This window comes from Lissotriton vulgaris, chromosome 9, assembly GCF_964263255.1.
Source record: "Lissotriton vulgaris chromosome 9, aLisVul1.2, whole genome shotgun sequence".
NCBI lineage: Eukaryota > Metazoa > Chordata > Amphibia > Caudata > Salamandridae > Lissotriton > Lissotriton vulgaris.
The window spans coordinates 827,573,035-827,590,210 of NC_141697.1; the positions used below are offsets into that span (position 1 = coordinate 827,573,035).

Consider the following 17,176-nt stretch of genomic DNA (forward strand, 5'->3'; position numbering starts at 1 on the left):
GCTGGTGATTTCTACAGTGGATAAGGACATTAACCATTCGCTTAACCTCTATAATTGTATGTTGTCTCTTAGCTACTGGATGAGCACCCATTGCTTGAAGTTGAACTCGAGTAAGAAGGAGGTGATAATGTTTAGAAATCTCTCTCCATCCTGGTCTCCCGCCTGGTGGCCGGACAATCTTGGACATTCCCCCTACACCTGTTGATAAAGCAAAAAATCTTGGGGTCATTATAGATGTAGAGTTGAACTTTAAGACCCAAGTCTCTAAAGTAGTGTTCTCTTCATTTTATATGATTAAGACGATTAGGAAAGTTTTGCCATTCATTCCTAAATCCTGCACAAAATCAGTGGTGACTGCCTTAGTTTTGTCCAAACTTGATTACTGTAATAGTTTGTACATTAAGGTTCAGTCTGCCCCTCTTAGGAAGTTGCAGGCAGTACAAAATGCGGCGGCAAGTCTGATCCTGGATATTCCAAAATTTCAATCGGTAAGAGCAGAATTAAGAAAACTCCACTGGCTGCCCGTCTGCCAGCGGATAAAATTTAAAACTCTCTGCATTGCACATAAGGCACTACATAGAGAAGGACCTAAGTTCTTAGAGAACTTGTTTAGATGGTACTCCCCAAACAGAGTGCTGCGGTCAGCTAATGCTTACCTTATGCAGCCAGCCAGGATCCATAAGATGAATTGGGGTGGGAGGAGTTTAGCTTTTAATACCATCAAAGAATGGAACTCTCCCCCGTTATATCTCAGAAAAATTACCCATCATCTTGAATTCAGGAAACAGCTTAAAACTTGGTTATTCCAGGAGTAGTACAGTTGAGCACAGCAATTTTTGGTCCGCTAGCGCCAAGACGCCTGAGGGTATTCGTGCGCTTTACAAATTTTATTAACATTAACATTAACTTTGACAATTGTTAAAGTTGTGGCCACATCAGAGACAATTACAATAGTTACTACTCCCTGCAGCATTACTAGTAGTGGCCAACCAGGTGTATGTCACAATATTAAATGGCGCCAAAATATTGTATCCAAAATATTGACTAACACAATGTCATCAAGGTACATACATATAGGTAAGTATAGATTTACTGTTCAGAACTCCAAATTTATATATCTTGAATATATACTGCCTATATCTTCAAGGTAAATAGATGTAGAGTTTAGAATATAAATAAAGCTACATTTACCTATATATACTTACCTTTGTGATATTGTAGTTGTATGTATTCTGGATACAATATTTTGGTGGATGATATTTAAAATTCAATAATGTAGTAGAACACCAACCACCCCGGCACATAAGACAGGGTTACTAACAGCAATGTCCGGAAAAGCTTTATCATAGTTAAATGTTTCCACATGACTATTGAAATACCAGTCAAGAGAGCAAGTCCCCACTGGCACAAAGGAAATTGTAAAAACTATACATCCTCTCAATTCAGTATGAACTATAATTCAAAGAGCAACTTTATATCATAATAAAATGCTTCTACGTGACTAATGGAATACCAGCCATGAGAGCAAGTGCCCACTGGCACAAGGGAATGATAAAATGGATAAATACAACTCAGTATGAACTATCATTAGAAGAGCAACTTAAATATAGTTTGTGTTTTCAATAATTTTGTTTTAAACATCGGCATATCAGTTTCTCAAAATACATGGTTTCTATAAGATATGAACTTTACATTTTGGGTTAATATACTTAATGAAGATGTTGCCTTATTCTGGAAAAAAAGCTGATTTCATGCACGGTCTCTAAATGTCAGCTTGTGATTTCCTGAGCACAAGTGCATCACATAGACAGAGTCTGCCCATGTTTTACTTTACATGGTAGGGATGTCCACCATAATGCCAAATATGCCTACAGTATGTCCATCACTATGGTCAGGGCCCTCGAAAAAGCACATAAAATACCCTGGCTATGCTACATTAGAGATGTCTTTGCTAAACTGGGGCGCCCAGAGCTTTTTCATTCCCCGCATTTGTTGCAAAAAAGTGATCTGAAGTGGATAAAGATGAATTTTATGAGGATAGTAGAGCAAGAGCGGGAATATGTGGAAATGAATAAACCTCTTGTTAGATCAAATTATGTTCTAAAAACCACTCCACATTTAGAACCATACCTCAGAATTGTATCAATTCCACATCACCGACATCTCTTAATCAGATTTAGATTAAATATTGTTCAGTATACTTTGGGCATTTCATGTGTGTGGGGGAAACCGGACCTTACACCTCCCTGTAGCTGTGACAATGTCTCTCCACAAACCCTTTTGCACTTTATTATGTTTTGTCAGCATTTTTCGGATATCAGGAAGCAATATCTAGTGCCAGTACTAAGAGAAGCAGGATTTACTCAGGTTAAACCAGCACTGATGTTTTTACAAATGTTAAGCACTCCGAAGGTGATGTTTGGGGTTGCTAGCTTCCTGGTGGCTGCTGTACGTAATAAGAATAAGAGAGTGGCGTTTAGGCCCCTGGAGAACTGATTATATCCCTCTGCCAATGAATTGATTATATCCCTTTGCTAATGAATTTTGAGAATTTTAACCCTTGGATATGCTCATTAACAAGACTTGATTTTATGTATTTTTTATATGTTATATATATAATACTGTGTAACAATTATGACAATATTTTAATGTTTTTAATACTTTTGTGTGTAATATAATTCTGTGACCGCTTTTATGATTTTTATTAATCGAAATAAAGTGCTATTGACTTGACTTGACTTGACTATGTCAGGGCCACCATTGTGCCATTGCTATCCAACATAATTACCACATCATGTCAGCCACGGGCATTATTATTATTCCAGGGATGGGCATGATTATGTGTTAGATGGCCACAACTGTGCCAAGCATACTCACAGTCTGGCCATGATAACTGTCATTATGACATGATTAGTTCAAGGATGTCACCAGGCACCAAGGATGACACCAGGAAAGGATTTAAGGAAGAGACAACTTCTTTCAAGGAGGGACACAAAGCCAGACATACATAGATGCACATATATGCATACACATTTAAACTAAATGCACATACATACATGCACAGATCACTCCCACTGTTTGAAACAAACAAGTTCATTCATTACATGTCCCCAGCCTTTTCTCTTCTTGGATACAGGGTTGCTAACATAATGGTTCTCACACACTTCCACTGTGTCTCTGGCAGTCCCACACTGTATGTGGCTACTCAAGGCTGGCTATTGCTGGAACTTCATTTCTGACCCATTTCTCACATGCATTATACAACTAATAGTGAGGGGCTTACAAAGTGACAACTTTACACATTACTTTGTTAAATTGAGAGTGGAGACAGGTGGTCATGCTGCACAATCTGCACTCTGGCAGAATGTGTTTGGTTTGACTGGAGGTCCCTCCAAGAATACGGAGATATGTAGCACTACCTCCTTCAATATGTTTAGACCCTCTACATTAAGTACTGTGCTGGGGTGCACTTCATGAAGCTACTTTCAGGGTACTGGTGCATAAGTAGAAGCTCCAGAGCTATGAGTTAGAGACCCCTGGCCTAGCGCCTCCAGCGCTGTCAGACAATCTATAGAATTGCACCTGCTGTGCCTCGTAATGATCAGAACTCACCTTCTGCAGTGTATGCAACTCAGAGTCTACCCATGTCCAATGAGGACAAAGTTGTAGACCCCAGCAAAGCTGTTGAGCTTAGGCCGGGCCTCACCCCCTTTCGAGTGTCGGTCCATTCTCCCTGTAGTTAACTAATGTGCATGCGATGTTGAGAACCCACCTTACTTCACTTCCACTCCTGTTTACTGTAAAAGGTGACTTTCAGGAACGAACGTTGAATCGGAGAAAGAATTCCAAGATGCTGGTCATGCAAAATGAAAACCCTGAAAATGTAATACGAGTTAAATGCACTTTTGAACTGCTAACAAGTCTGTTTCAATTATTGGAAAAGAGCTTGGACCTTTGCAAACTTGAGAACTAAAAGCATGCTTGCATTATTTGAAAAATCGTGTTTTAAGGCATTTGAAGTGATAACAGTACATTGTTTTCATCACAACTCCTAGACTGTCTCCAATCAGGTTTCCGCCAGGGCCACAGTACAGAAACTGCGATCCTACAAATAGTCGACGACTCCCTTAGAATCCTCAACTCCGGGGAACTCCTGCCTCCTGGTCCTCCTAGTCTTGTCTGCTGCATTCTACATTGTCAACGATCTGGACCATCTTCGCACTCCTGAACAACACATGGGCTGGATAGGCACAGTCCTCACATGGTTCACTTCTTATCTAACCAACCGCTCTCAAATTTTGAAAATGGGCAGCTTGTTTTTGAGACCAGTCAATGTTCATCAAGGGGTTCCTTAAAGCTCAATCTTCACCACAACCCTCTTTAACCCTTACCTAAAACCACTATGTGTGATTCTGAGAAACATTGGGATTCTCTTCCACCTCCATGCTGACGACACTCAAATATACATGAAAATCTCTTCCTCTGAAGACCTAGCCCTCCTTTCAATCACGCTCCGAAAGATTCAAAACTGGATTCTAACCATCATCTAAAACTCAACCGAACTAAAACTGAATTTCTTTTGATCTCAACTCCAAAAGCAAAAACACCAGTACAGAAATAGATGGCCAACTTTCCTGCCTTGGGCGGCTGCCTTGCCATTGTCCAGAGTGCTAGATCCCTTGGAATCACCTTTGAGAAGCATCTAAAACTCCACTGCCACATCACAGCCATGGCCAAAAGTGCACAACACCAATTCAGGCAGCTATGGGGCATCAGACAATTGATCCCGGAACAAGACCTCAAAACAGTGGTGCAGTCTCTCGTTCTCTCCAGACTAGATTAACCCCTTGGGCGCGGCCGCGATTCAGCGCCTGTGCGGCGTTTTTTGAAGTGGGCGGGTTTATGACTGCCCCCAGCCGTCATCAGCACACGCCCACCGTAGTGCATGACAGCTGGGGGCCGTCATCAGCATTGAAGGGGTTAAGGAATTGTCCTTCTCTCAGGCTTTCCCAAAGTTCATCTAGGCCCACTTAGAGCAATACTACATGCAGCAGCGCGAGAGCTTTGTGTTAGGTCTCAAAAAATGTGACCACATTTGCTTACATTTGCTTACCCTGTAATGGCTTCCCATTGAATCTTGAGCCCAATTTTAATCTGCCTGCATTACCTACAGAGTGCTGCACTCTTCTTTATCCTCCTGTCTAAGTGAGAAGCTGTCAATCTCAGGAGCAAATGAGAGTTTCAGAAATGCCCAGTCGCTGCTCCTGGAACCACCCACCTTCAGTCGAGTACGGTACATAAGCCAGTCATTCTATGGTAGCACCACAAGAATCTGGAATTCCTTACCTCCACCCCTTCGCCTAAAAACCTGCATAGCCACCTTCAAAAAGGAGCTCAGGCTCCTCCTGTTTGAAACACAACTGGGTTAATTCACCCTCAGCCATAACCAAGTACTCTATCCCGGAGACAAACTACCTTCACTGTGTGTCCCCACCATCCTAATGGATGCTTGAACCTTGTATATCCATTGTCCAATGGCTGCATTTGTCCTGGTGGCAGCTACCGATGCAAATGTCTGAACGTAATTATTGTAACCGTAACTTGCTGTACCCTTGTATTATGCTACTGTTGTAAAGCGCTCTGATGCCTTCAGACCACGTCCGCGCTATATAAAATTGCAACAAGAAAAACAATTAAAGACCTTACTGTTCTTTACATTGTCGATGTCCGTAACTGAACAAGTAATATGTACCCTGTGCACACCCTTGCTTTGTCAAACATGCTGTATTCAATGTTAAGCATGCACGATTGCTATAACATCTTTTGCAATAGAACTGTGAGAACATTTGCTTGTTTCCATAAGTAGATGTGGGACTCAAACAGTCCTGAATTTTGAGCTAACTCCACTTGCATGTTGAGGCTGGGAAGCTTATTATGAGAAAGGCATAACTACAAGTCCCAGAATGCAAAGTGTTGGCAAAAATGTCAGGACTGGCTGGTATCAATCGTAATATGGGGTCTCCTAGCAACAATTTTTTGATTCCTGGCCAAAATAGCAATTAGTCTTGAATAGGCACACAAGATTTCAAAACACATTCCTTGGAGGCCAACATCGTTTTTTTTCTGTAGACAGTCGTTCTCAATATAAGTGTTCTGGTTTCAAGGAGATGTGTTGTAAAACAAGCTGGCTGAGTCAGATTTGGAGAGATTATATTTTGTTTGAAAGATGTGATGCCATAATAAAGATTTATGAAAAGGTAGCTCAGTAGCCTGAGAATTTATTGCGAAGAGCTATTCATAATCTCAAATTCGCAAGCTGCAATCTTACAAGGGTACACTCTACCTTTCTTTCCTCTGAGGGCAAGAAAATAATTGCTTTTGACTTTGTATTGACATATGTTGTCAGTAATTATGCATTGACAAATGACGTCACTGAGAAATGGATGTCCCAGTCCTGAGAAGTCATTTAACAATGTAACAGATCCCGATACTTTTGCTGATGATAAATCTATTTCGGGTGTCCTACATTTGGCATAAACAAACTGAATAGGAAATATACAAAAATATCAATTACCGTTTGTATGAGGGAATGATTTAACAGGGAAGAGATTTGCGAGACCAATTCCTTGAGCCAATCCCAGAGTAATAGGTAACGTTATTTTGCATTCTGGATCGTTTCAGGGCTGTTTCGAAACTACTAGATTGCACACAAAAAATGACTCTTTCTTATATGTTGTTCTACTTATAATACAGCGCTGCTCAAAGTATCGCATATGACATTTAACTGTCACACGTTCAGCACACCCAAAACATAGAACGGTCACACATGGTCACACTCAAAACGTGGCAGCCCTTGTAAGGTATACATTAAGGGGCGTATTTACAAGCCCCTTGTGCCGCTGGTGTTTCACTTTTGCGATGCACCGGTGGCACAACCTGCTGCCCCGTATTTACAAGCAACACTTTGCTTGAAAGGGTCGCGTCATGGGTGTTGCTGTGGGTGATCCCCCACAGCACCCAGGGATTCTGCCGCATATCCAGATTTATGAGAAATCGTAAACCTGGAAATGCTTCAGAATGCTACGCCCCCAAGGGGAGGCATAAGGAGGGGCAACATGGAGAAATGTTTTCATTTCTCCACGTGGTTGTCCCCTTTCTATGCGTTGCATTCTGCAGCACACATAGGAAGAGAAAATCACCTATTGTGGTAGTTTTTGTGCAGGTAGGTGTCCCTTCCTGCAGAAACCAATCATCCCAGTGACGCAGCCACCCTTGCACAATGGTGCACTGGTGTCTGCATCGGCGCATGGCAGCTAAATGTGCGCCAGTGCAGGCGAAAACAAAGGGAATGCCGTGCTGTGTTAATTCCTTGTAAATAAGGCCCTAAGTGTGCAGTGATGGGTTTCAATAAAGGACGCTTGCTAACTGTATTCTCTTGAAGGTGAGGCACAGATTGGACAACGGCCATACCGTGAAAATTGAAGGGATGGCTGGTTGAGATAGTTTAACCCATGCATTAGACAAAAATCTAATGAGTGCCATATATTATCTACGGGGCTTTTAATGATGTAGAGTAAATTGAGGTAATTACTCGATGTCAGGGCTTCTTTTCACATATTCATCAGGGTTTCCTATGGGTAAACTGAAATTGACCTGCAGCAGAAGTGTATGGGTGGAACTGGAAATGGAAGGGAGAGCAATGAGCAGTAAAGGGATTTAATGCGTTGCGTGGTAGTTTAACAGGCGTAGTGCTTCAGTAGCACTTCAGTAAAATACATAACCATAGAAGATGGCTGGTGCTACAATATGGCCTTTACAGGTACCTACCTCGCTGCGGCTCTACAAGAGGGTACAGAATTTCAACAAATGGTCTCAAAGATTGCATTTTTCCTAGGTAATGAGAGCCAAGATGGCAAACTGTCCTATTGCCTAGGGTTTGAAAATGAATGTTCCTGAGTTTTCTGGAAAGTGGTGATACTGTGATGAGAAATGTTGTGAGATTTCTGTTAAAGGTCCTTCTTAGCAACAAACTATAAAAAAACAGTAATCTAAGATTAGGTGGTTGGTCGTTGACCTGACGTCATACTCAAACTATCTCTTCCACATTCATTTACATGAGGTGATTCCACCACTTCATAAAGATACGTTGCTGGCCCTTTATAAAATTCAATTCCCACTCCTGATCAAACCCCTGAGGGCTATTAAAGAACAAAGCACAACAAAAATGATGAGAAGACGCAGAGAGTTGTAAAATCGGAAAGGGCTTCTAGTCCTCGAATTTCCAACATGCGTGTTGAGTTCTCTAAGAACATACAATCTTTGTAGGCTGAAAACATAATTGACAATGCTCCAGTCCCATCAAATTTCAGAGGTAACAGCTTTCTAGGGAATATTTTTATTTTATAGACATCCCTGCCCCCATTTAGTATCTAGTTCACTATGCCCAGGTACTTCCTTTTCACCTCACTAATAAGCCCCAAAAGGTTCGACACTTAGGGTTTGATTTTGTTCCTGTTTAGACTGGACATTGCCGTGAATTTCAGTTTGGACTGACCCTTGTAGGGTGGGAGCCAAGGACAAATTGCATATAGAATGACATTCTCCTAGGGTATAATTACCAGTTAAGGAGACTGATTCATGCATTTGCAGCCAACACTATGGCCTAAAACGTCAGTATGCTGGTTGAGGCTTTTGAAGAATGTTGCGTCTTATAAATGTCAAAAATAAAAATACATGTACAACTTTACGGTGCACCACAGTAAATACAAAACAAGTTCATACAATAAGTGCTTAAGAATTCCAGCTGGGCAGCAAGTGCTTAGCTTTGAGCAATCTACAAATCTTGGTTACAAATCACTTTTTAAAATGGCGTAAATGCATGTATTCACAATTCTGTCTCTGATTTATAAAACAGAATTGAAAACATGGGGGAGTCAAGACGGAGGGAAGAGGTCTCTTCTGCACAGCACTGTTCCATCAGCCTGAAACGGAAGCTGGACTTGGAACTTCCTGAACAATCACAGGCCTTTGAGGTAAGTCATGAAGTAGCCAGCTTCTCTCCTTTCAGAAATGCCCCAAACCCCCCTATATCTGCACTTTACTTTACTCACACTTATGAGTGACAGGACATCCCTGCATACTATCCTTCGTAATCACCTCCTCGCCCTAGGTGGCAGGCATTGGTTTCTACTTTGGTGTACTGCTTCGAGGTTCTGTGGAAAAGAGGTGATGCTTGTGTTTCTGAGTTCAACTTACAGTATTGTTTGTTGTTGTTAAATAGATAGAAGATCCCAGGATTGGGCCAATGATGAAGGTTATTGGAACCACTGTGTGGCACACGCAGGATTTACTGTGTTTTGGATGTCACTAATCATCATGCCATTATATTAATGTGGCACTAAATCAAAGGGCTGCTATTAACAAAGCCACTACATCACATTTGTTAAATACAAGCAAAAGGGACATGTTCTAAAAGATGTCGTAAAATGGTGTGACGATACAGTAGTGGTAATTGGCAAACCGAGGGCCATATTTATCAAAGGACATGCAACGCAAAGCAGCAAGTCACCTGGCCGCGCTGTATGAAAGGGAAAAGGCAGGAATGTGCCCTATTTACCATTATATGGTTCACAGCAGTTCTTTCCTAGCACTGGTGCACTTTTGGCTGCTTAGTGCCCGTTGCAGGCAAGATTGTTTGTGCGCAGGTAGGGGTACCTTCCTGCACAAAAACAATACTCAGAGGCATTTTCCTCTTTCTGATTGTTAGACAGAGGAAACAAGGGGGAGAAGTAAAGATATTTTGCCTTGTTGCACCTCTGGTGGGAAGGCTTAGCATTCTGATGCATTCTCAGGTCTACCAATGTTGGTAAATCAGGGAATGTGTCAGAATCCATGGGTGGTTGTGTGGGAACACCCAGGCTCCACCCATTGAACGCTTCTCTGCAGCAGAGTAACACAAGGCAGCGATTTGTGCTGCTTTGCTTTACTCTAGATTTATCAAGTTAGTCAGGACCACGCAAGGTGGCCTTGCGTGGCTTGATAAATCTCATTTAGGTTTTGCGTCGCCCTTGCGTGGCACAAGGGTGACACAAACCTTGATAAAATATTGCACATATTACTTATTTTGGGTTTTCACTCCAGAAATATTTCCCCCTTATATCAATATTTAATGAGGAACTGGCTGCCTGTAAGGGACATCAAGCATCCAGATTCAGCACCAGATGTTGTAAAAACATGCCTGGGTGAATGATCGAGGTTGTGTCATGAGTCACAGGGTTTGACTACAAAACCGACCTGTTGGCAAAAAAAACCAGTCACATCAAAACAAACAGATTAAACATATGGGAGATGATAAGCTACCAATGCAACTCATTGATTTTCTAGAATGTGTTTGATTTAGTCCTATTTCCGTTCTGTACGAAGACATATAAAGAGGAAGGAGCAGCGGAGTTCTCTGACCAAAAGGGTATTGCCTGCTCTTAAAATATATAGTGCAAAAATCAGCTCTGCCATATTATACGGGGCTGATATATGGGGTTGTGTGGACCTGGCTGTCCTTGATAGGATACAGAACAAATTTTTCCGAAACCTAGTCAGTCTTCCTCCATCAACACCCGCTCTACCACTATTGATGGATATGGGGTTCCATTCAATTAAACATCAGGCCCAGTACAGGATGGTGGCGTTATGGAGACGCATATGGTCCACACCGGAACTTGCCATGTTTGCCCAAGAGCTTCAGGATGTTAGATCACAACAGGGGGCAGGTGAAATTCCATGGTTTAAGTCAATTAGAAACACTCTTATCGGAATCGGCCTCCCCCAGTTGTGGTTTGAGCCGGGCTCTCACATCTTTCCCTCTAAGAAAGATTTTAAATCTCTCTTCTGGTCTATGGTTAAAGATGAACACGTTGCTCTTTCAGAGAAACCGAACCTGACCGGTCTGTTTCTGCTACATAAAATAGTCCCTCATACCGAGTGCTTTTGGGATGTAATTGTCAAAACCTTAGATAGGAAACTTTACTTTCAGTTCCGTCTAGGTACATTGCCATTACGGGCCTTCACCAGTGGTTGGCAGAAGCCGGCGACTTCACTTTGTCCATGTTGTACTGACCATAAAGAAACAATAGGTCATTTCTTGTTTGTTTGTAATGCTTACCGTGAACCACGCCACAAGTGGCTAAAGCCTATATGCTATAGATTAAAGACCCGGTCGAGCAGTGAAGCCTTGCTCATTCTAAGAACTAACACCTCTGAATGTCTTTCCATTGGATTGGCCAAATTCCTTGGATGGGCTTGGTTATTAAGGTCTAAGACAGTTTGTAACATACCGTCATGAAAAACCCATATAGTACGTTACTTTACTAGATTGTGTCTCCGACCAGTATTGATGTTGTGTCTTTTTATATGCATTTGTTCAATAATAATCTTCTCTTGTCGTCTTTATGCACATATTTAATTCAGGTTTTAATCAATTCTTAATTCTTTTTGTTCTATTGTTCTTTACGCTTAATTTTCATATAATGTCATTGATTATGTAATATTGTTATTATTCATATGTATGTAAATATTTTGTCTTTTATGAAGAATATTCGAAATAAAGACGTTAAAAACTGATAAAGAGGAATAATTCAAATATTTATATTCTGCATACAGATTGAAGAAATATATCCCAAATACCAAATAACAATCACAATATCATTATAATTAACAATAAATATTGCCTCTGCATTGTAAGATTATTAAAAGTAAATGGGAAACCCAATTAACCCTTGACGGCTTAGGTAAACAAATATTGGCGGGTAAATGAGCCTACAAGGGATTTGTTGGATTAAATATTTGTGTAATTACTGCATTCAATGTTAGCAAGCTCTATCAAAGTAGTTTGCAATTCAAATTACCAAAACCAAATTTCAATTATTTACATATAAACAAATTATCAAAGAATGATTGACCACACGGTGTGTATATTCAAAAGTTGAATTTTATATTAATCGAATTTCATGAATAAAAAGGGGTACAAGATAATACAAATACACAGGGCAACCACAAGTTACAGTTATATATATCCTTCTTTGTTACAATTGTGAACAGATTTTCTAGATATAAATATTAAAAAAGAAGCGTGTTCATCACATCAATCAACAACAAATATTGTAGTTCGAATAAAGAAATCCCGATGCCAGCTTCCTGTTCTAGTTCTTTATTGGCCAGAATTATTTCCAAAATGTTCAAATGTTTCGTAATCCAAAATCAAACAAAACAGTATTGAATTGTACAGCCTACGAGTTTCGTCCCCCTTGGGACATCATCAGGGCTCTAAAGTAAGAAAACATGATATCACAATCCAATCCATAGGAAATGTTAACAATAATATTCCTACAAAATTATATAAGTTTGGGCCAATATTAATTAATCTAACAATAATGCGTAAAAACCTGCCTATTTAACACTCTGCAATCTTGGAAAGAAATACCTACATACAACATTAAGCACTCTAAGCTTAAATAATACACTCAAAAATGGCAAAACAGAACCCCCATTATTATACACCCTATATCCGATCAACTTCTCCCACCACATTTTGGCTTTGTGTTCTAATCAGGCATATTGATTATCATCTGTCCTGTTATTGTTTCAAACCCCTGTACTTGATACACCCATCTCAATGACTGAGCTGTTCATTGAACATTCCTCCTACAGTGTAAACGCATATTGATGCCTAGCACCCTGCTGCTCCTACATTTATCCCCTGCACCTTAGGACATCACTCTCAATAACTAAAAAGATTTATTAAGCGTACCTCCTGTATTGTAAACAATCGAAATATGTGGGGAATACTGTAACTTGTTCTGTGATTCTTTCTAGGTGGCAAAATTGCCTTCCTTTCCGAATATTGTGTGAAAACACAATTTCACATCACTGAAAACTCATTTATTATTTAATCCTCCCCGCATTACCTCCCTCTCTCAAACATCTAAAAGTAAGGCCTCTCATCTCAAATGATCAAACGTAATTCTATCTTAACCTCGTATTTTCAGATGATATTGCACAGTCTCCAATAGTTTTCTGATCTGCCAAAAACCAGTACAAAAAATAGGTGTAATGCATATCAATTACATCACCAAAATTATCTCCTATTCCAATTCATTTAATTAATCCCCTTTTCAAAATGCTCACCTATGTCTGGGTTATTCTAGCCCATCCGTTAGAATCGTCTCCAACCGCAAAATATTGCTCAGTGTTTATGCGTGATCCAAATCTGAGTCTAAAAACATATATAATAAAAAAATATACATATATAGAAAATATAGACAATCTGGGAAAGGTGTACTTGCTACATTTCTATTAGATACCCACTCTCCAATTACCCCTCGTAACATGCTTGCTAGAAAACATACCTTGCATCAAAGCTATAGTCAGCCTTCAAAGTAACACCGCATCGACAGTCGGTCTGATAAATCCGCAGTGATGCGAATTTCCCGACACTATCGCTATTTAAATATCACACCCACCAATCCGGCCGGAGAGTTTGTAACCCCGTCATTTACATACTTGATTGCCTGTCTCTAATCTGGTCCGCTATCTGTATTCCTGTCAAGAATCTTGACTATTAGACCATCTCCCGTAAAGAGTCGGAAATCACGCGTCCCCATTGATTCAATCCCAAGCCCGACAGGATAGGATGCCTGCTTTCTATGCAATCCGCTGCCTCTTTTCCTGTTGTTTCCGTACCCCGACAGACCGGAAACACTCTGGTAACCCTATTATCCAATCTCCTTCGGCCTCATGTACACCGTTTTTATTTCTACCAATCACAGACAATCTATGAACAAATAGCGGTTTCCTGTATAATCCGCTATCCGTGTTCGTCTGTAGGGCAACTTAACAATCTGTTTTTAACAGGAAATTCTACTATTCCCATCCAATCCCTTTCAGCCTAAAGAACACTGTTTATATTTCTCCCACTCCCAGAAACAATATGATTGGATAATAGTATCCTTTTCAATCCGCTCTCCGTATTCGTATATCGCAAGCTTAACATCCTGTTTCAAAACTGAATATTCTTCTGTCATATTGTCTACTAACCCTATATAAACTGGTTATGTCAACACAAAAATTAACTTTTTCTAAAGTTGGTCAATCGGTTATATTATGACCATATTACATTCCCTCTCTGACTTAATCTGTATTATACATCCAAGTGTATCGGGCCATGCCCTGTGATCAATCAATTGTATAATGATCCTATTACATTGCCTCTCTCACATTTTCATATTGCAAATCCTAGAGTATCAGGCCATACCCCGTGTCAACCAGGCCATACCCTGTGACAACCTGAAATATTAAGATGGCGTACTCCTTTTATCCTGATCTTCGCTTACGCAAACCTAATCCACTCATATGAAAGTACAACTCTTGCATATTACAATCTTATCAAGCTATTAATGCCTACCTACAGGATTAACTAAACTCCTTAAAATGCGCAGTCCGTTGCTATACAACATTCATTAACCTCTCAGACACCTGTCATTTACGTATCTCCTGTTTGCGTGATAATTCAATAATTCCAAATCACTCATGTTACAAAAATATTTGAAGCTAAACACGCAGACATGTAACCATGACTATAATCCTTGTGGTCCGCAGTTCACAACTCAGCAATCTATTGTTACCTCTCTGCCACCTATCATTTTGTGTCCCTCTTTTATGCATAACATGTCAAAATAATCCCTAGGTGTACCAAGAATACCCACATAAAGTGACCCCAATTCTGGTCTTATTATTGCACGGAATCCATCTTATTTCTCACCAACTTCTTTCTCCTATAACCCACAATCCGTCTAGTGTTCAGAAGTGACTGTCACTGCTAAACGAATATCTATAGTTTTCCTTATGCCATATTCATCAAACATTCATCCAATTAAAGCTCCAAACTAAGATGTGATAGAAGGATATAGTAAAAAGTGCCAATTCCTGACGGAAAAAATCACGGCGTTCCTATACCTCCTCTTCCCAAGGGTATTATTCTAAGAAGTGATGGAGTTCCGTGTCACTATTCAACCCTAGAGCAACCGCTCTGCACCTATTTATCCATTTAGCTTCTTGTTGTCTGATCATTAGCTCCCAATCCTCTCCTCTAGTCCTGGGAATAATCCTTTGAATGCCATGGAACCTGATATCTTTCTGCATGATATGCTTTTCTTTGCTATGTTGATGTATAAGTGATCTGATGTCCTGGTTTTTGATGGAGTGTTTGTGTTCTTGAATTCTGAGTTTTAAATTTCATTTTATACTTCCAATATACATTTTTTTGCAAGCGCATATTGCAGTGGTTCCCAAAGTGCGCACCGCGGCACCCCGGTGCGCCTTGATGAGAAGCCAGGGGCACAGCACCGCCACGCAGGATGTGGGTCATGGAAATTGCAGCCACAATTCCTCCCCCTCATTTGTGCTGCCAGGTCATGTGATCCCAGCCCTCGCCGTCTACATCTCAATGGCTCCATTAAGGGCTGCGCTCGTCAGTCCCAGCTCCTTACCTGCTGCTGCTGCCCCAGTGGCGAGCTGCTCATTACTGTACTCCCATTGTCCTTGCAAATAAGGCCGGCCAGGGCAGGGCCTCCAGTGCAAGGGGACTCTGTGATTACACTAATGGGCCCAGATGAGTGGTCACTCCCCAGATCAAGAGAGACTCTTTAATCGGACCCCCAGGGGGGCTTGGCTAGATAGAAACATCTCCGGCTTCCGAGCAGCATAGAGTTAAACGAGGCATCCTTCGGAAATGCAGATAATAACTTCTATGGACCAACTGGCAGACAAGTCCTTTCTTGAAGGGGAGGGACGACTCAACCGAGTAATGACTCTTTTATTCCCTGGAATGAATAACTAACTGCCAGAGGTGAGCATTTTATTGTCTGACTGGAATAGCACCGAGAAACTTGTCTCAAACACGAATAACTTCAAGAAAGCCGTATGTTATTCTGTGATTGAAAGAACTTTGTTTTCTGATAAGAATAATCACGAGCAACCTGCCAGGTTGGTGGTTATGAGTGTGCCGCTGTCCGCGAAATGCATAGCATTCGGCAATCCTCCAAAATTGAACTACGTTTCCCAGCATGCCAAGCGGCTACGCAACGCAACGACGCTAGCCACGCAATCCCCGGAACTAAAGCATTGTGGCGTCTACTGTCGGTGCCGATAATTCTTGCCGAGCTGGTACTGAGGTTTGTAGAGAGAGGTGAAGCGGCACAATCGTGAGTAAATCATTCTGTTTGGACATTGGTCTGAAGATACCCAGCTTGGTGTCAGGTTGGTACTGGCAGTGCCGTTTTGGAGATACACGCGGCTGTGTGTATCATTCTCTCTCTGTTGCATTTCATACAGAGGAACGGACGTTTTCCCTGTTGGAGGAGAAGTGCGGCTGCATTTTCTTGCGGGGAAAAAACTCTAGTTAACATTTTGTGACTAAGTTGGAGTTGAACTAGTAATCGTGGAATATTCTGGGTATATCAACTCGTTCTCCTGGTCAAAGCAGTTTGGGCTCAAACTGCTAGAAGAAAACACATTTCTGAAGATTACGAAGGGGTTGCAAAGACTCATTATTGCACGTAGACTTGTAAAGCATTTATTGCATGAGAAGACAAGAAATGAGGGTAAAGTAACCTACAGTGTTTGCATTTATTTTGTCTGTCGACAACACTTTCTTTGTTATATTTTTCTTCAGTGCAGGAGAGAAACTACAGGGGGGTATCTAATCAGAGGGAAAGGTGCAGCTCAAGACAGAACTAAAGTGGTAGGTAAGGTATTGGAATAAATGTGTATGCAACCTGTGAGGAATATAGCATCCCCTTATACTATTCATTGTTCTTTTCTAGTTTGTTGCCATCTCTGGTAGTACCCTAAGCCTCTCTCTCCTGTACATAAAGACATCTTATATTTCTTTTCAGGTAGGAGTGTAAATACACAGGTGTTTTTTGGTATAGAAATCGTTGTATGAAGGAATCTAGTGAGAGATAAGGGAGGGGGTGTCATTCTAAACAAATTGTATTTGTCATTTCAGATCTCCCTCCCCGCTGTCCCCTTCCTTTCCCGCGCTCACAGGACTGTTCTGTTAGTCTGTGTTAACCAAGTCAGGCTTCAGGATTGTTGCGTGGGTGTGGGTATAGGTCTTTCAGCA

At 41.0% G+C, this 17,176-nt stretch overlaps 1 protein-coding gene across 3 annotated transcripts in view; it reads left to right on the forward strand.

Moving 5' to 3' along the window:
• LOC147692313 (endothelial PAS domain-containing protein 1-like) overlaps positions 1-17,176 on the forward strand; it is a 595,714-nt gene that overhangs the window by 528,205 nt on the left and 50,333 nt on the right. For all 3 annotated transcript variants that reach the window (XM_086938561.1, XM_086938562.1, XM_086938563.1), the window contains one exon: positions 8,915-9,032. In XM_086938561.1, coding sequence (XP_086794687.1) covers positions 8,915-9,032 — 118 coding nt within the window. The remainder of the gene's footprint in view (positions 1-8,914; positions 9,033-17,176) is intronic.